Raw genomic sequence first — 20159 nt, forward strand, 5'->3', positions numbered from 1 at the left:
TACCGTGCTTGGGCCAGGGACCCCATTTCAGCCAGCGCTCACTGCTCTGGTGCCCCATCCCCATCCCCCTCAGTCCCCCCATCACACCACCCCCACCCCAAGGGTTCAGTGGGACCTTGTGATGGAATGCCCAGCTTGCATGCCCAGGGATCGCCAAGGTGGACAAAAGATGGGGGTGGTGCAGGGAGCGTATTCATGCGAGGGGTGGTGGGACGGGGTGGGCATGCCACAAGCCAATCCACCTAGTCGGTGAACCTGGAGGCAATTAGTGTCCCATGCGCATCGGACCAGTCGCATACGTTGTGTGGCCTCCTGTGCCTACCCAGGCCCCATGTTCTGCCCATTGGTTGGGCAGCACGGTAGCATTGTGATTAGCACAATTGCTTCACAGCTCCAGGGTCTCAGGTTCGATTCCCGGCTTGGGTCACTGTCTGTGCGGAGTCTGCACGTTCTCCACGTGTGTACGTGGGTTTCCTCTGGGTGCTCCGGTTTCCTCCCACAGTCTAAAGATGTGCAGGTTCGGTAGATTGGCCATGATAAATTGCCCTTAGTGTCCAAAAGTGCCCTTAGTGTTGGGTCGGGTTACTGGGTTATGGGGATAGGGTGGAGGTGTGCTCTTGGGTAGGGTGCTCTTTCAAAGAGCCAGTGCAGACTCGATGGGCCGAATGGCCTCCTTCTGCACTGTAAATTCTATGATTCCTATGATTAATCCTTGCCCGCCCCTGCATCTCCCTCATCGAACAAAGATTGGCATTCATCCTCCTCCAGCACGTTGACCCTCTGCTGCGCGAAGTGTGGAGTACGCAGGAGGCCACCTTGATGCGGGCGATCCTCTGTCTTGTACTGTGGGACCACTCCAGAGTGGTCCAGGCACCTGAACCGCATCTTCAGGATGCCAAAGCACCGCTCAAGTATGCCCCTTGTCGAGGAGTGGCGTTGTCAGGGAATGGCGTTGTTGTAGCGGGGGTCCTAGATGGCTTCTAGATAGGTGTCATCACTGCAGACGATAGTCGTCGCCCAAGAGCCAATAAGTCAGCTGGGGACGTCCGTCGGAGGCGTCAGGAAGCATCGAGTGTGCCAGGATGACTGCGTCGTGCACACTGCCTGGGTATTGGGCGCAGACGTGCATAATGTGCAGCTCATGGTCACACACCAGCTGCACGTTCATAGAGTGGAACCCCGTTCAGTTAGTGAAGATTGGCCTGTCATGGGCCGATGCTCGTAGGGTGACATGCAACCTGTTTATCAGCTCCTGGTCGGCTCGGTCCACATTGAATTTGATATATTTTGGTGACCGGGCATATAGGGCCCCCATGATGGCGTGGATGCACCTGCGCACCAAGGTCTGTGAGATGCCTGACAGACCCCCACTCGGCACTTGGAATGACTCCTTGGTGTAAATGTTCAGGTCGACCGTCACCTTGACGGCCATCGGGAGCGCGTGTCCTCCCCCATGCCCCCACGGTGCCAGATGCGCCATCATACAGCAGACAGGTCGCAAGATCTCCCTGCGTAGCAAGAGTTTTTGACAGCATGCCTGCTCTGGCAGATCCTCGAATGACAGGCGCTGCCGGTACACACAAGGCCTCATGCTCCTCGGCCTGTTGGGCGGCTGGGTCTCCGTCATCACCGGCGGGCTCCTGTTCTTCCAGGGCAGGCTCCACTGCTTCAGGGTCCTCCCGAGCAGCTCCAGCCCATACAGCGTCAGTGCACCCCCCAGGGCTGCGGCGTCCAGGATCATGGCCGCCATTCCTGGCTGAATTCTGACAGCTATTGACTGCAAGAGGGCAAGTCAGACATGTTAGCATGGTGTGTACCCCCATGCCAACCAGGTCCAGTGGGCTACACGGTGGCCCCGGTCTGCACTGCAGACCCTGCCCCCGCATGTCCTCCTCACCTCCCCCTTTCTCACCCATCCCTCAGCCCTCGCACCTGTGGTCCTGGGGGGGGGGGGGGGAGCCTCTGGCCCTGTCTCTGCCAGGGTATCATTGGCTGGTGCTACCCATGCCAGCGGTACACTCTGGCCAGCATCCTCCTGTAGGGCCTACTATTGCTGTTGGCCTTGGGTGAGCCGCGTGCTGCTCCACTGGCGGGTTGCGGACGGTTGCGGGGCGGGGGAGCTTGGGGTGAAAGGTGGTGTGCATGGTTGCTGGGTTGGTGGCTGGGGTGCGGGAACACTGACACGGCCGGTGTCACTGCACAACCACAGACCTCAAAGGATGGTCAGTGGGGTGCACAGCAAGATGGCTGCCTCGCAGGCCGTGGAAATTGCGGTCTGTGCTTGGACACCCCGGTCCCGGGGGAGGTCACCCACGACCAATCCCCATGTCACTGCACCCCCCCCAATCCCAGCCCTGCTGCCAGCAGGACCTGAAGCCTACCATTGTACCGCTGCATGTCCTAACCCCCCCCCCCCCCCCCACTTTCCTCATCAGCCACGGCGCCCGTTTCACAATTTTTTAAAACCACAAGTGAAACTTGCCGTCGGAATTCCTCCAGGTGGAGGTGGAGCATAGCAGAGAATAGCAGGTCAGGCCTGCTAATGGTATACCAACGGTGTTTACTGTACGCGCGGAGCAGAACAACGCCACTGTCGAGGCACCAGAGCATGGCATTCTCTTGGGCACCTGGTGGTTTTCACCTCATATGCGATTCGCTGCCCAATCGCTTTTCCCAATTACGGCATCGGCCGACAGAGAATCCCAACCACTTTTTTCTACTCCGTAATTCTAAATATAAGGACACAAGACTGGAGTAGGATGAATACCTGTACTTTGAACCCAGGGTTGCAGAAGGGTGTGTCAAGTGGGGCACCAGTGGGCTACACGGTGGCCCCGGTCTGCATTGCAAACCATGTCCTCCTCAACTCCACCATGTTTGACTTTTTCTTTAAAATGCACACCCTGTGATAAATGTTATTATGCTAGCATCTCAAATAGTTAGACAAATATTTAACTAATAGGAAGGGAACAGAGCATCATCTCAACATAAACAAAAGGGGTGGGATTTCCCATTGAAGTTTCCCCAGTGTCATGGCCAGAGGGTAGTAATGGGAAAATTAGTCAGGGTGCACATCCATCATACACAGGACTTCCTTGGAAATGACAGTAAAACCGGATGTTGAACAGGGATTGTGCCAACTCACAGGCGATGCAAAAGCTGAAAATGGATGAGTTTAAAACAGAGTTTTCCAAACCCACATGGTTGAGGGTCGGGCAAAGACCCAGTTTATAATCATACAACAGGACTGCGAGACGTCATAAAGACACAAAACTTTTAATAATAGATATATTCAAACCATAAAATGGGCTTAGATCTATAATCTACCAAAGCTAGATTATAGCAAATTTACTGCTGTTAAATATTTAACCAGTTTGCATTATTTTCCAATTAGGCAGGGAGTTGCAAAAAAATACAACTCAACACTTAACGAAAACAAACTTTTATTTTGTTTTTTTTGAATGAGGTTAGGAGGTCTTTAATGTTCCTTTATTCTTTGACGTAAAGAAGGCGGATATATTTTTCATTCCAGTCTTGTCAACTTTTGCCAAAGATTTCTGCGCGGCTGTCATCTTGGAGAGCTAAGGGGAAAAAAATCAACATTACTGCAAAAATAACTGCAGAACTTCAATTACGTTATTTAAAGCTCTCAAAAAGTATCATGCCTATCCTGGGTTGAGCTGGTTTAGCTCACTGGGCTAAATCGCTGGCTTTTAAAGCAGACCAAGGCAGGCCAGCAGCACGGTTCGATTCCCGTACCAGCCTCCCTGGACAGGCGCCGGAATGTGGCGACTAGGGGCTTTTCACAGTAACTTCATTGAAGCCTACTCGTGACAATAAGCGATTTTCATTTCATTTCATGTTCATTTTATTAAATAAATAAGGTATTCAATATTGATTCGTACTGATTGAAGTGTTCTGTATAATGCAGCTCTTGGGAAATTTATAAATCATAGAATTTACAGCGGAATTGACCATTCCGATCTGGTCTGTTCTCCAGATCATTTTATATTCTTCCTTTTCAAATATATACAATTCTCAAAGTTAAGGGGGTGGATTCTCCATTTGAGTTGGCGCCAGGACTGAATTGCGAGTCCTGATGGGGGCGCCAGTGCCGGAGCCATTCAGGACATGTTAATGGGCCAGCACTCTCGCCATGTGAAACGAGTGGGATTCCAACTGACACAGGCGTAAGCCCCCAATGAATTCTAATGTTACTATGGCACGCAAGTCATCCCTTTCCCCACACCAAGCGGGCGCAACCTCACCACCTGTCTTGTAGGATCACCTCCTACATTTAGCATATATTGTCCATCCACAATTGTCCTTGGAAAGGTGGCTGAGGCGGAGAAGGAAACATTGAGGCTGGACATGAGGCCGTTTTTTTTTTAAAAAAAGGTTCGGCATAACTTCCTTGATATTGCAATCTACACCTCCACTAATAAAGCAAAGGATCCCATCTGCTTTTTTTTTTTTAAAAAACAGCCTTCTCCTACCACCTTCAAAGATTAATGTGCAAATACCCTCAAGTGCCCCTGTCCTTGCATTTTCCACACAATTGTACCATTTTGTTGATATTGCCTCTCACCTTCCTACCAAAATGTGTCACTTCACATCTGCATTAAACCTCATCTACCATGTGTCTGCCGATTTCCCCAGTCTACGTCCTCCTGAAAGCCGTTACTATCCTCCTCATTGTTTCCCACATTTCCAAGTTCCGTGTCATCAGCAAACTTTGAACTTAATTCCTGTATAGCCAAATCCAGATCATTAATATGTATAAAAAGACCTGTGGTCTTGCCACCAACTCTTGAAGAATATCACTGTATAATTCCCTCTACTCTTGCTTGCCACTATTTTCTGTTTACTGCCCCTGTGCTAATTTTGTATTCACACTGCCACTGTCCCTTTAATCCAGGGCTCGGCCAATGTTGCGGCTTGAGGGCCACCCCTGACTATGTAAATTGCACGGTGGGCCATAAATGCTCAAGAAATGAACAATTCATATTCAAACAAAGACGATATAATGGTTTTAAACCAATGGGCACGATTTAATGGAAATGAAATACTATAGCCAAATTTAGATGTCACTAAAATATGTGGGACAATAAGTTGCAATGAGGAAATGATATGGGACTGTTTAGCACAGGGCTAAATTGCTGGCTTTGAAAGCAGACCAAGGCAGGCCAGCAGCACGGTTCGATTCCCGTAACAGCCTCCCCGAACAGCCGCCGGAATGTGGCGACTAGGGGCTTTTCACAGTAACTTCATTGAAGCCTACTCGTGACAATAAGCGATTTTCATTTTCATTTTTTCATTTTCATTTAGTGCTACAACAGTGGAGAAGATGTGTGGAGAGATCAGTTCAGTCCATAAGAGGGTCTTTCAGGAATCTGGTAACAGCGGGGAAGGAGCTGTTTCTGAATCTGTTAATGCAAGTTCTCAGACTTGTGTATCTCCTGCCCAATGGAAGAGGTTGGAAGAGAGAATAACCCGGGTGGGAGGGGTCTTTAATTATGCTGACCGCTTTCCCAAGGCAGCGGGAGGTGTAGACAGTCAATGAATGGAAGGTGGGATGGCGTGATGGACTGGGCTGTGTTCATGACTCTGTAGTTCCTTACGGTCTTGGGCCGAGCAGTTGCGACACCAGGCTGTGATGCAGCCAGATAGGATGCTTTCTATGGTGCACTGTAAAAATTAGTAAGAGTCAATGCGGACATGCCGAATTTCCTTAGTTTCCTGAGGAAGTCTAGGCGTTGTGCTTTTGACGAGAGTGGACCAGGACAGATTGTTGGTGATGTGCACACCTAGGAATATGAAGCTGTCAACTTATTTTAAAAAACATAGTTGGATTAAAGATAGTCAACATGGCTTTGTAAGGGGCAGGTCATGCCTTACAAGCCTCATTTGAATTCTTTGAGGATGAGACGAGACACATTGATGAAGGTCGGGCAGTGGATGTGGTGTATATGGATTTCAGTAAGGCATTTGATAAGGTTCCCCATGGTAGGCTCATTCAGAAAGTTAGGGGGCATGGGATATAGGGAAATTTGATGTCTGGATACAGAATTGGCTGGCTGAAAGAAGACAGCGAGTGGTAGTGGATGGAAAGCATTCCGTCTGGAGGTCAGTGACCAGTGGTGTCCTGCAGGGATCTGTTCTGGGACCTCTGTTCTTTGTGGTTTTTATAAATGACTTGGATGAGGAAGTGGAAGGGTGGGTTAGTACGATTGCCGGTGACACGAAGATTGGTGGAGTTGTACATAGTGTCGAGGGCTGTTGCAGGTTACAACAGGACATTGACAGGATGCCGAGCTGGGCTGAGAAGTGGCAGATGGAGTTCAACCTAGATAAATGTGAAGTGATTCAATTTGGAAGGTCGAATTTGAATGCTGAATACAGGGTTAAGGCAGGATTCTTGGAAGCGTGGAGGAACAGAGGGATCTTGGGGTCCACGTACATAGATCCCTCCAGGCGGAATACTTCCCATCCACTACCACTTGCTGTCTTCTTTCATGTCATCAGCAAATTTATAGATCGAGTTGGAGCCGGATTTTGCCATTGTACATCAGGAGGGAAAATGTTTGTTCACACACATAGATGGAGCCAAACAAAACACCTTGCAGATATTTGGGATCTTCGTTCCATTCAAGGAAACATAAAACTTGCCTAGTATTTTGAACTGTATTTTTCCTTGAAGGTGGAATCACATTGGAGATCAAAGAGCTCAAGTTGTAATTCTTGAAGGAGTTTATCATAGTCAAATGAGAGAACGCTTGACGCCAGTTCCAGTGTCCTCTCTATTATCCCAAAGTCAGAGAATTTACAAGAAGGTGCTCTGTGCAAGTCTCTCAAAATGCTGCTGCACATCTCGGTCTTTTTCATGGTGGCACTTCCAAGAATTTCAGCTTTGGAAAGTTGGCAAACTATTTGCTCTTCATTTGTTTTGATAACAAGTCTAACTTGACTGTGAAAGCTTCCACAGTGGAATACGACTTGTGCACAAAGCCTTTCTTGCCTTGCCCCTTCTGTGCAAAGGTATTCACACCAATAGCAAGGCCACACATTCTGTTGGAATTCCTCAATTCATAGAAATAATTTTCTTTCCTCTGCAGGGGCCGGTGTAGACTCGATGGGCCGAATGGCCTCCTTCTGCACTATAAATTCTATGATTCTATTCATCTCCAGAAATCTGCAAATGTCATCCCTAACCTCCCACACTCACTGGAATACAGTTGCAGCCAGCAGACAAGTCCTGGTGTTCAGCCTCAGGGTCGTTGAGAAGGGACATGAATTGCTGATGATTAACGTACCAGTCCCATGTTGCTGATGAATCATGGCCATGAATCGCTATCAATTAGACTACAATAGACCCAGGCATAAGGCGAGTGTTTAAAACTGCCACTTTTAAGACCTTTGGAAACCATTGGTCCAAAATCACCTGTTCCTCCAAAGCATGCTACACTTAGCTTCTGCATAAACCTGAACTTTTCATTCTTCCTCCTCCAAGCTTGTGGCGGTGCTTTCTTTCTGAATCTGTGACTTTGTTCAATAGATTGTGGCTTATGTTGTTTCTAGGGTCGTATATCTTCCTACCTTTAGAGGGTGGTAAAAGCAATCATCAATTTCAAAAGGAAATTGGATATGGACTTCATAAAGAAAGATTTGCAGGGCAATGGGAAGAACAAGGAAGTGGGATTAATCAAACAGCTCAATCAAACCCTCTTCTGTGGCATGTCAGTGGGGTGAAAGCATCCTCTTTATTTTATATCATTAAATATCACCACTCACCAGCCAACCTCACTCCCTAATCTAATTTTTTCACAACTTATTTCATCCTCTGCAACTTTGGACAAAGTTACCGCCAGAAACTTGGTGATGTATTGAAAGAGATGATTGATCGGTGACAGATTTAGAACATAGAAATGGCAATTCAGTCCTGGCTGCCCACTGAAGAAATGTTCAGACCAATAGGAGACAGCACCACCTGACCCTGATCAAAAATCATTGCCCAAGAGCTGCTATTATAGAGATCACTTTCCAACCTGGTGCTCCGGTTTCCTCCCACAAGCCATGAAAGACGGCTTGTTGGGTGAATTGGACATTCTGAATTCTCCATCTTTCACCCAAACAGACGCCGGAGTGTGGCGACTAGGGGCTTTCACAGTAACTTCATTACAGTGTTAATGTAAGCCTACTTGTGACACTAATGAAAATTATTATAAAATGAAACATGGCTACAATTCAGTTTGGAAAGCACATTGCAAGGACTGCATTGTGCTTCTAAAGACTGTTTTCCATTATTAATGTTTATGGATAGGAGCTTACAAAACTATTTTACAAATTCGTTAAGTGATTGCAAAATAGTTGAACAGAATTTTAATGTTCAAACTGCTCACTGGCGAATTGTCCCCTTAGCTCAGGTGCATTCAGGCCAATTGTGTCGACGCCGAGATCAGCTTGGCATGAACTGGGCAGGGGGCCTGGGGTCTCCGGCCTGGGCAGGGGGTCTCCGGCCTGGGCAGGGAGCCCGGGGTCTCCGGCCTGGGCAGGGAGCCCGGGGTCTCCGGCCTGGGCAGGGAGCCCGGGGTCTCCGGCCTGGGCAGGGAGCCCGGGGTCTCCGGCCTGGGCAGGGAGCCCGGGGTCTCCGGCCTGGGCAGGGAGCCCGGGGTCTCCGGCCTGGGCAGGGAGCCCGGGGTCTCCGGCCTGGGCAGGGAGCCCGGGGTCTCCGGCCTGGGCAGGGAGCCCGGGGTCTCCGGCCTGGGCAGGGAGCCCGGGGTCTCCGGCCTGGGCAGGGAGCCCGGGGTCTCCGGCCTGGGCAGGGAGCCCGGGTCTCCGGCCTGGGCAGGGAGCCCGGGGTCCTCCGGCCTGGGCAGGGAGCCCGGGGTCTCCGGCCTGGGCAGGGAGCCCGGGGTCTCCGGCCTGGGCAGGGAGCCCGGGGTCTCCGGCCTGGGCAGGGAGCCCGGGGTCTCCGGCCTGGGCAGGGAGCCCGGGGTCTCCGGCCTGGGCAGGGAGCCCGGGGTCTCCGGCCTGGGCAGGGAGCCCGGGGTCTCCGGCCTGGGCAGGGAGCCCGGGGTCTCCGGCCTGGGCAGGGAGCCCGGGGTCTCCGGCCTGGGCAGGGAGCCCGGGGTCTCCGGCCTGGGCAGGGAGCCCGGGGTCTCCGGCCTGGGCAGGGAGCCCGGGGTCTCCGGCCTGGGCAGGGAGCCCGGGGTCTCCGGCCTGGGCAGGGAGCCCGGGGTCTCCGGCCTGGGCAGGGAGCCCGGGGTCTCCGGCCTGGGCAGGGAGCCCGGGGTCTCCGGCCTGGGCAGGGAGCCTGGGGTCTCCGGCCTGGGCAGGGAGCCCGGGGTCTCCGGCCTGGGCAGGGAGCCTGGGATCGCCGGCCTGTGCGGCTCAGTGTTCCACACTATTCGCAAATAAAATGGAAAGCGTCTAAAATAATTGAGAACGGACTTCTTCACAGATTCTGTTTTTCAGTACAGTCCAAACAATATCACGGGTGCAAGAGTCAAGAGAGGAAGCTCCTTACCTTTGTTTCTTTTGAATCAGAGTTGAACTTGGTGTAGTCTTCGTCAGCCTCCACTAGTTTGTCGGCCAGTTTTCTTTTCTGTAATGGCAGTTTATGAAGGTTTTTGTTGAACAAAGTTACGCAACACTGACAGGATGCATGCTTCATTGCAGGAAAAGAAAAGCTCTTCGCCAAAATAAAACCCTCTAAAATACGCAGTGGATGCAGGATCTCTACCAAGTGTTGAATTCGGGCAATTCATGCACAAGTAAAATGAATTTCATGCAGATCTTCGTGCAAAGGTTCAACTGAGCTGAACTAAACCAGCAATAACTTAGCATAATGCAGCATCTTTTCTTACTGTAGAAACGAACGTTTTCCCACTAAATATTCAAATTGCGTTACACAAAATCATAGAATTAGGTATAGATCTTGAGCATGCAAGTTCTTGAGCAGGATTTACTGCAGTATATTTTAACAGGGGTCGTGTTATTATTGCTTCTGATAACCAGAGATTCCTCATTTACTTACCTTGGGATACCTTTTGTACTGTTAATGAACGACCCCTCATTAAACTTAGCACAGGGAACATACCGTTTAATGGGGCTCTCACAAGCAAGTGAAATAATAGAACAGAACCATACCACTTCATGGCCCTCTTCTGATACACGTTAATTGACCCCCAGTTTGGCTTCACCTGCATTGTGGGGTAGATTCAGCACTAATGGAAAAACCTGTCTTTACTTGTTCAGAAGTCACGATCATGGTGAGCGAGAGAATGAGCGAATAGGTGTGCGTGCGTGTGTGTGAAAGTGTACTTCTATTATGACTGGCAGTAAAGCCATTCCCTAATGTAGACCGGTAAGTAGCAACAATGGTGAACGTTCATGCTGGACGGAGACAGCAGAGTTAGCCTCTCGCATTGCTAACTGTTGTCTAGATTAGTTGCCACAGACGCATCTCAGTCGCAGAACCCAGTGTGGGGAGGGTAGTAGTTGTACTGTCACCAGGAGCTTTATGTTACAAGGTTTTTGTTGTATTATTTGTTTCTTTGAGAAGCTGGCAATGCTAATGAGGCACTTCTTGCCTCTCCCTCATTACTCTGAACTTATTAGGCACATAGAAAGAACCAGAGACGTGGTAGATTTGGCAAGTTTCCATGAGGTGGATTGGCCATGCTAAATTGCCCGTAGTGTCCTAATAAAAGTAAGGTTAAGGGGGGGGTTGTTGGGTTACGGGTATAGGGTGGATACGTGGGTTTGAGTAGGGTGATCATGGCTTGGCACAACATTGAGGGCCGAAGGGCCTGTTCTGTGCTGTACTGTTCTATGTTCTATGTCCATCACTGGAGAATATCAGAGCCCCAGTTAGGTTTTGATCACAGTCTGGTAGCAGCTGCTAGCCTGGAAATGATTAGATTTATTACATTCAGGTGCTCCAATGCTATGATTACCAGCTGGATATATAAAAAGGGACACAGGATGCTTCATGTACTTGTTAAGAAAAACTGTACATGGAAGTCACATACATACAAATGGGAAACCAATCACTGAGGGCAGAATGTTACTTGGGCACCAAAACAACAGATTCACTGAGTGTCTCATTCAAAAGGCAGAGCCTTGGTCAGCACCTCTCAGTCAACACCATTTTATTATTATAAAATGACACCCCATTGCGACTGACCCTTGGTTAATGTCACATCCCAGGCGACTGTCCCTCAGTCAATGCCACACCCCATGGCGCCTGTCCCTCGGCCAACGCCACATCCCAGGCGACTGTCCCTCGGTCAATGCCACACCCCATGGCTCCTGTCCCTCGGCCAACGCCACATCCCAGGCGACTGTCCCTCGGTCAATGCCACACCCCAGGCGACTGTCCCTCGGCCAACGCCACATCCCAGGCGACTGTCCCTCGGTCAATGCCACACCCCAGATGACTGTCCCTCGGTCAATGCCACACCCTATGGCAACTGTCCCTCGGTCAATGCCACATCCCATGGCGCCTGTCCCTCGGCCAACGCCACATCCCAGGCGACTGTCCCTCGGTCAATGCCACACCCCATGGCGCCTGTCCCTCGGTCAATGCCACATCCCAGGCGACTGTCCCTCGGTCAATGCCACATCCCAGGCGACTGTCCCTCGGTCAATGCCACACCCCATGGCGCCTGTCCCTCGGTCAATGCCACACCCCATGGCGCCTGTCCCTCGGTCAATGCCACATCCCATGGCGCCTGTCCCTCGGCCAACGCCAAATCCCAGGCGACTGTCCCTCGGCCAACGCCACATCCCAGGCGACTGTCCCTCGGCCAACGCCACATCCCAGGCGACTGTCCCTCGGCCAACGCCACATCCCAGGCGACTGTCCCTCGGCCAACGCCACATCCCAGGTGACTGTCCCTCGGTCAATGCCACACCCAATGGCAACTGTCCCTCGGTCAATGCCACACCCCAGGCGACTGACCCTCGGTCAATGCCACACCCCAGGCGACTGTCCCTCGACCAACGCCACATCCCAGGTGACTGTCCCTCGGTCAATGCCACACCCCATGGCGCCTGTCCCTCGGTCAATGCCACACCCTATGGCAACTGTCCCTCGGTCAATGCCACACCCCAGGCGACTGTCCCTCGGTCAATGCCACACCCCAGGCGACTGACCCTCGGTCAATGCCACACCCCAGGTGACTGTCCCTCGGCCAACGCCACATCCCAGGCGACTGTCCCTCGTTCAATGCCACACCCCATGGTGCCTGTCCCTCGGTCAATGCCACATCCTATGGCAACTGTCCCTTGGCCAACGCCACATCCCAGGCGACTCCCTCGGCCAACGCCACATCCCAGGCGACTGTCCCTCGGTCAATGCCACACCTCATGGCGCCTGTCCCTCGGCCAACAACACACCCCATGGCTACTGCTCTCGGTCAATGCCACACCCCATGGAGACCGACCCTCGGCACACCACCCCATAGGTTCACCCTGATGCCAAAATGTCCTTTAGGTTTGTCGCTGGGAGTTGGTCAACCTGAGACAATGCAGTGCTAGAGGAGTAATGAGCCTCAGACAGTGCAGCATCCACAAGTACTGAACCTCAATGTCCTGTTCAGTGTATTATGAACTTGCATCAATATTTTATAGTTTTAAAAACCACAAAAGGGTACAAAAGATGGCTAATGATCACCTAACCTATCTCATGCATTGAAAATCTCCATCATCTCAAGATGGAGCAATAGGAGTTCTCCAGGCAGATGTTGGCTCAATGCCTTTTCCTGAAACTAATACAAAAGAGTAATTTCAAATTGAATGGACCTAATAAAATACAAATACACTGCTGTTTAAACTCTCAAGGTGTGAAAGCCATCACACAGGATATATAATTGACCGGCTACCCACCTTATTTGGAAAAGGACTTTGGACTTGTAACAGGTCAGGTGGATAGTCAGCCAAGTTTGTTGCCCACCTTTAAAACAGCAAGAATCAGTTCTGCAGAGGCAAAGACACCTTCAGGATGCCTTGAACCAACCTGGAGTTAACTGATCAGCCAAAGTAATGAACATCAATAACTTTAAAGGGAGAGAAGGGCGCTCCCCAACCTATTACAATTTCAAGTTTACCTGGGTACCATCCTTCTGGATATTCAACTACAAGACGCCTTGCAGCTTATTGGGAAACCTCTCCTTACAAGACCTTCACTTCAGCCAAAAGCATCAACTCATTCTAGAAACTACAGACCCGCCACAAAGAGATCCTGAGATCAACATACTTTGTAATCTTATTATTTTTCAACTTGATTTGTATCACGTTTTTGTGTGAGTAACAGTGTGAAATGTCGACTGAATCTTTAAAAATCTGAGGGCGGGAGAATAAACAACCTTCTTTATTTCTTAAAAACTCACAGAAAATGCTGGAATAATTTAAATTGGAACAATTACTCGGAGTAGGAGAAGACACGTTAAATAAAAAATCTCTGATCATGGACAGTAAGAAAACACATTAAAAAACTCTTGTCTGTGACACTCAAACAGATTGGGAGGGGGGGGGGAAAAGGGAAGAGAGAGAAGTTTTCTAAGACGCCTGGGTGGTGCAGCATCCACAAGAACAGACCCTCGGGTGATGCAGCATTCCATGAGTATACAGACCCTCGGCTGGTGCAGCGCTCCGCGGGTACTCTAGGGGCGGGGGGTAGGGTTTTGAGAATAGTTAAGTGGATTGGACATGTTAAATTGCCCTTAGTGACCACAAAAGGGTAGGAGGGGTTATTGGATTATGGGGATAGGGTGGAAGTGAGGGCTTGGTGCAGACTTGATGGGCCGAATGGCCTTCCTCTGCACTGTATGTCTATGTACTAATACAGATTCCCGGATGGTACGGCATCCACCACAAGTACCGATCCTCGGGGGGGGGGGGGGGGGGGGGGGGGGGTGCAGAATTCCATGAGTACAGATCCCAGGAGGGTGCAGTGTTCCACGGGTATAAACCCTCGGGCGGTGCCGCATTCCGCGGGTGCAGACCCTCGGGCGGTGCCGCATTCCGCGGGTGCAGACCCTCGGGCGGTGCCGCGTTCCGCGGGTGCAGACCCTCGGGCAGTGCCGCGTTCCGCGGGTACAGACCCTCGGGCGGTGCCGCATTCCGCGGGTACAGACCCTCGGGCAGTGCCGCGTTCCGCGGGTACAGACCCTCGGGCAGTGCCGCGTTCCGCGGGTACAGACCCTCGGGCAGTGCCGCGTTCCGCAGGTACAGACCCTCGGGCAGTGCCGCGTTCCGCGGGTACAGACCCTCGGGCAGTGCCGCGTTCCGCGGGTACAGACCCTCGGGCAGTGCCGCGTTCCGCGGGTACAGACCCTCGGGCAGTGCTGCGTTCCGCAGGTGCAGACCCTCGGGCAGTGCCGTGGGTATAGTCCCTCGGGCAGTGCCGCGTTCCGCGGGTACAGACCCTCGGGCAGTGCCGCTTTCCGCGGGTACAGACCCTCGGGCAGTGCCGCGTTCCGCGGGTACAGACCCTCGGGCAGTGCCACGTTCCGCGGGTACAGACCCTCGGACAGTGCTGTGTTCCGCAGGTAGACGATCGGGCAGTGCAGTGTTCCGCAGGGACAGACCCTCGGACAGTGCAGTGTTCCGCAGGGACAGACCCACGGACACTGCAGTGTACCGTGAGTATAGATCCTCAGGAAATGCAGTGCTCCACAAGTACAGACCCTCGGACAGTGCAGCATTCCGCAGGGACAGACCCACGGACACTGCAGTGTACCGTGAGTATAGATCCTCGGGAAATGCAGCGCTCCACAAGTACAGACCCTCGGACAGTGCAGTGTTCCACAGGGACAGCACCTCAGACACTGCAGGGTACCGCGAGTACAGACCCTCGGACAGTGCTGTGCTCCACAAGTATAGACCCTGGGGCAGTGCAGTGTTGCCAAGTACAGACCTCGGGCAGTGCAGCTTTGCCAAGTACAGACCTCGGGCAGAGCAGTGATGCCGAGTACAGACCCTCAGGCGGTGCCGCATTCCGCGGGTACAGACCCTCGGGCAGTGCCGCGTTCCGCGGGTACAGACCCTCGGGCGGTGCCGCGCTCCGCGGGTACAGACCCTCGGGCAGTGCCGCGTTCCGCGGGTGCAGACCCTCGGGCAGTGCCGCGTTCCGCGGGTACAGACCCTCGGGCAGTGCCGCGTTCCGCGGGTGCAGACCCTTGGGCAGTGCCGCGTTCCACAGGTAGACCCTCGGGCAGTGCCGCGTTCCACAGGTAGACCCTCGAGCAGTGCCGCGTTCCGCGGGTACAGACCCTCGGGCAGTGCCGCGTTCCGCGGGTACAGACCCTCGGGCAGTGCCGCGTTCTGCGGGTACAGACCCTCGGGCAGTGCCGCGTTCCGCGGGTACAGACCCTCGGGCAGTGCCGCGTTCCGCGGGTACAGACCCTCGGGCAGTGCTGCGTTCCGCGGGTGCAGACCCTCGGGCAGTGCCGTGGGTATAGTCCCTCGGGCAGTGCCGCGTTCCGCGGGTACAGACCCTCGGGCAGTGCCGCGTTCCGCGGGTACAGACCCTCGGGCAGTGCCGCGTTCCGCGGGTACAGACCCTCGGGCAGTGCCGCGTTCCGCGGGTACAGACCCTCGGGCAGTGCCACGTTCCGCAGGTACAGACCCTCGGACAGTGCTGCGTTCCGCAGGTAGACGATCGGGCAGTGCAGTGTTCCGCAGGGACAGACCCTCGGACAGTGCAGTGTTCCGCAGGGACAGACCCACGGACACTGCAGTGTACCGTGAGTATAGATCCTCAGGAAATGCAGTGCTCCACAAGTACAGACCCTCGGACAGTGCAGCATTCCGCAGGGACAGACCCACGGACACTGCAGTGTACCGTGAGTATAGATCCTCGGGAAATGCAGCGCTCCACAAGTACAGACCCTCGGACAGTGCAGTGTTCCACAGGGACAGCACCTCAGACACTGCAGGGTACCGCGAGTACAGACCCTCGGACAGTGCTGTGCTCCACAAGTATAGATCCTGGGGCAGTGCAGTGTTGCCAAGTACAGACCTCGGGCAGTGCAGCTTTGCCAAGTACAGACCTCGGGCAGTGCAGCTTTGCCAAGTACAGACCTCGGGCAGAGCAGTGATGCCGAGTACAGAGCCTTGGGCGGCGTCGCACTCCGTGGATACAGACCCTCGGGCAGTGAAACATTCTGAGAGTATAAACCTTCGGGAGGTGCTTGGTTCCGTGAGTACAGACCCTCATTTGATGAAGCGTTCCGAGTACAGACCCTCCAGTAGTGAAGCGTTCTGAGAATACAGATTTTTAAGTGGTGACGCGTTCGGAGAGTACAGACCTCGGCAGTGAAGCGTTGAGTGCACAGATCCTCGAATGGTGAAGCGTTCGGAGAGTAGATCCTCGTGTGGTGAAGCGTTCTGAGAGTACAGACCCTCGTGTGGCGCAGCGTTCGGAGAGTACAGACCCTCGTGTGGCGCAGCGTTCTGAGAGTACAGACCCTCGTGTGGCGCAGCGTTCTGAGAGCACAGACCCTCGTGTGGCGCAGCGTTCGGAGAGTACAGACCCTCGTGTGGCGCAGCGTTCGGAGAGTACAGACCCTCGTGTGGCGCAGCGTTCGGAGAGTACAGACCCTCGTGTGGCGCAGTGTTCGGAGAGTACAGACCCTCGTGTGGCGCAGCGTTCTGAGAGTACAGACCCTCGTGTGGTGAAGCATTCTGAGAATACAGACCTCGGGAGTGAAGCATTCTGAGTGTACAGATCCTCGTGTGGTGAAGCATTCTGAGTGTACAGATCCTCGTGTGGTGAAGCATTCTGAGAGTACAGACCCTCGTGTGGTGAAGCGTTCTGAGAATACAGACCTCGGGAGTGAAGCATTCTGGGAGTGCAGACCCTCGTGTGGTGAAGTGTTCTGAGTACAGACTCTCGTGTGGTGGCCCATTCTGAGAGTACAGACCCTCGTGTGGTGACGCATTCTGAGAGTACAGACCCTCGTGTGGTGGCCCATTCTGAGAGTACAGACCCTCGTGTGGTGGCGCATTCTGAGAATACAGTGCCCCGAGTGGTGAAGCATTCTAAGAATACAGACCCTCACTGTAATGGCTCCTCTTGCATTGCAATATCTGCCTGGAATATGCCTACATTAAGTCCAGGAGTGGGGGATGAAATCACAATAGGCTCCGTTACAAGGAAGTAAATACGTAGCATTACACAATGTATCTGAAGTGAAACAGCAGACTTTACCAAATGACTATTCTGCTGGCTCAATTTCTAAAAATGACTTCATGGAATATTTAAAAAGATTGGCATGTTCTACTGTTTCTGCCAAAACATTTTAAAATATGAAATATTATTTTATACATTACATTCATCGCTCTCGAACTGCTTGAGTAATAAATTTTAGTTGTACTTATGCCAGTAATATCATGCTACTACTTTTTAAAAGGTTTCTATAAAATGCCTTTCAGTAAATCATGACCAATACAATAGAAACAAACCTTTGATGGTGGCTCGCTCACTGCCGTTTTCGTCGAAACAGCTGGTAATCTAACAAACAGAAATATAAATATTAGTACGAAATCAGAAACTCCAGATGTTGTAAATATTAGTGCCATGAATAGGGCTGTGGTTGTAAGATGACTCCGCAGTTTTGTTAAATGTTACATCCTCCATGGCCTCAAGATGTCCCAAAGACCTTCACAGCCAATCAAATATATTTGAAGTGTAGTTACTGTTCTATGTAGAAAACATTGTAACCTATTTGTGCACAAGCTCCCATAAACAGAAAAGGAATAAATGATGGAGTGATGTGTTTTAATTATGGTAAAGGATAAATATTGGTCAGAAACTCCAGAATAACGCCCCTATGCTTCTTAGAGTTCTTCGAGTAGTGCCAGAGTATCTCTTATATGCGACTGTGAGGGCCCAATGAGGTGTCAACTGCACTCGATCCTAGGTGGCGGCTTGAACCCACAAACTCTGACTGAAGCAAGTGTCTGATTGAAGTGTAAGGACTCTATTTACTCTTCAGGACTCTCTCAGTTAAGGATTCACCACATCAAGACCCCCTAATTTTGGTGGGGTCACTCCCGGCGGTAAAGGAGTGGTGGAGTGAAGGGGCCTAGACTTTGTCCAAACGGCAGAGAAAGTGAGACGGGCGCATCAGAGACGCCCAACCCGTTGAGTCATCAGGAGAATTGGGGCAGAAGCTCCATGGGTGACCAGAGAAAGCAGTGGTGTGCCATTAGAACCAGGTTCTGCCACATCTTGCCCAATTTTGCCAGAATTTGTCCAAATTTCAGTCCCCAGCTTACAGTTGAACGTCCTAGAATGCCAATCATAGATTCTGTGTTTATCTGGCTCACTCCCAGTCTCATTCACCCTCAACATGCACCCTCACCCATCCTCACAGTGGATGAGTGTGGGTGGGCACCTTGAGCCTGGGAGTGAGCTGGGCACACGCACACTCTCACCCTTTCACACTCAAATAGTTGTCTTTATTTATTTATTACTCATTGCTGTGATTCTCTTTTGCTCGGAAAGTTGATTCTTTTCATATGTCAGCTGTTTTTAAAAAAAATACATCTTTCCAAAGTTCACTCATTGCCACCCCCGCCTCTGCCCAGATTGAGAATGATTGAAATGTGTGCCCCCACCCCCATGCGAAAAAGGTTGGATTTAGGGAATAGACAGGAAATTAGAGCACAGGCCACATGATTTTAGTAAATGGTGCCACGGGCCCAAGGGAGTCAAAGGGATTACTCCTGCTCCTAAAATGAATGTTCCTATGCACTAATCAAATTAATATCTGTTTTTTGTAAAGTGAAGGAATGCTACTGTTCATTCAAAACTTAGCAGTAAATAATTTCTAACTTTACTCTTCGATACTTACTCCAAGTATTTAAGGAATTCCACACTTAGATCAACAGGAATATAATCCGATAGCAAACCATGAGCATAGCGTAGATAATCCTCTGAAGGAAACAAAATTTTAAAAAAAAATTTTAAAAATTGGTGCACAACTCAAAGATCAGTAGCACGGGCAAATTACAGAGAAGTAATTAATTTATTGGTTAGTATATTCAGTAGTTGTCAGTGCTTTTTTTCTTTGGTTACTTTTTCAGCATTAACCGAACAGTTAAATAACCTTAATGTGAAAGAAAATAATTAAATATGACTGTTAGCCGACATGGGGGGGGGGGAAGAGAGAGAGAGAGAGAGAGAGAGAGAGAGAGAGAGAAAGAGCTGTTGGCTGCATTTATGAAGGAGATGGTGGAAGCGGATCCGTGGAGATTTTTCCATCCACGGGGTAGGGGGTATTCTTTCTTTTCACCGGTGCATATGTGTTTTCAAGGATCAACTTCTTTATTATGGCAAAGTCGTTGTTGTCAGGGTGGGAAAAGTAGAATATCCGGCGATTGTTACCCCGGACCATGCTCCGTATTTGGTAGATGTGATCCTGGAGAAGAGGCTGGCACAGAGGCCAGTGTGGAGGGTGGATGTGGGGCTGTTGGCGTATCAGAATTTTGGTGCAAAGATTGGGAAGATGATTGATAACCATGTGGGGTTTAGCAGGAATTGGGACGGTCTTGCCGTCAATGGTCTGGGAGGTGCTGACTGTGGTAGTGAGGGGCGAGATCATCTAATTTAAGGCTCAGGTGGACATGGAGGCAAGAGGGGAGCAGCAGCGGCTGGTGGACGAAACTCAGGAGTTGGATGGGAATATGCTGAGGATCCACTCAAACTCCTGGTGAGGAGGAAGGAATTGCAGGCACGGTTTGACCTTCTGTTCACAGGGAAGGCAGTTCGGCAGTTACGCTGGGCAAAGGGGTAGTGTGTGAATATGGGGAGAAAGCCAGTCGTTTGCTGGTGGGCTAGCACCGCGGGTAGGCAGCTGCACGTGAGATTGTTCGGGTCCGGGATGGGGCTGGGGAGTTGGTGCCGGAGCAAGTGAACAAGACATTTGAGGAGTTCTATAAAAAGTTGAATAGGTTGGAGTCCCCAGAGGATGAGTCCTTTTGGGGGGGGGGCACCGGGGCCAGATGAGCCCCCGGTGGACTTTTCTAAAAGGTTTTTGGATAGACTGGCGCCACTGTTGGTGGAAATGTTCAAAGATGCTGTGGTTAAGGGGGTACTCCAGGAGATGATGGGATGGGCATCCGTCTCGTTGTTGTTGAAAAAAGAT

General features: G+C 51.3%; 1 protein-coding gene across 1 annotated transcript in view; it reads right to left on the reverse strand.

The window, feature by feature from the left end:
- Positions 1–3257: 3257 nt before the first annotated feature.
- rnaseh2b (ribonuclease H2, subunit B) overlaps positions 3258–20159 on the reverse strand; it is a 47222-nt gene continuing 30320 nt past the window's right edge. The window contains exons 8-11 of the mRNA XM_038802594.1: positions 18867–18948; positions 17473–17521; positions 9527–9604; positions 3258–3581 (exon numbers count right to left, since the gene is read on the reverse strand). Coding sequence (XP_038658522.1) covers positions 3468–3581; positions 9527–9604; positions 17473–17521; positions 18867–18948 — 323 coding nt within the window. The 3' untranslated portion in view covers positions 3258–3467. The remainder of the gene's footprint in view (positions 3582–9526; positions 9605–17472; positions 17522–18866; positions 18949–20159) is intronic.

The sequence above is a fragment of the Scyliorhinus canicula genome, chromosome 7 (genome assembly GCF_902713615.1).
Source record: "Scyliorhinus canicula chromosome 7, sScyCan1.1, whole genome shotgun sequence".
Classification (NCBI taxonomy): Eukaryota; Metazoa; Chordata; class Chondrichthyes; order Carcharhiniformes; family Scyliorhinidae; genus Scyliorhinus; species Scyliorhinus canicula.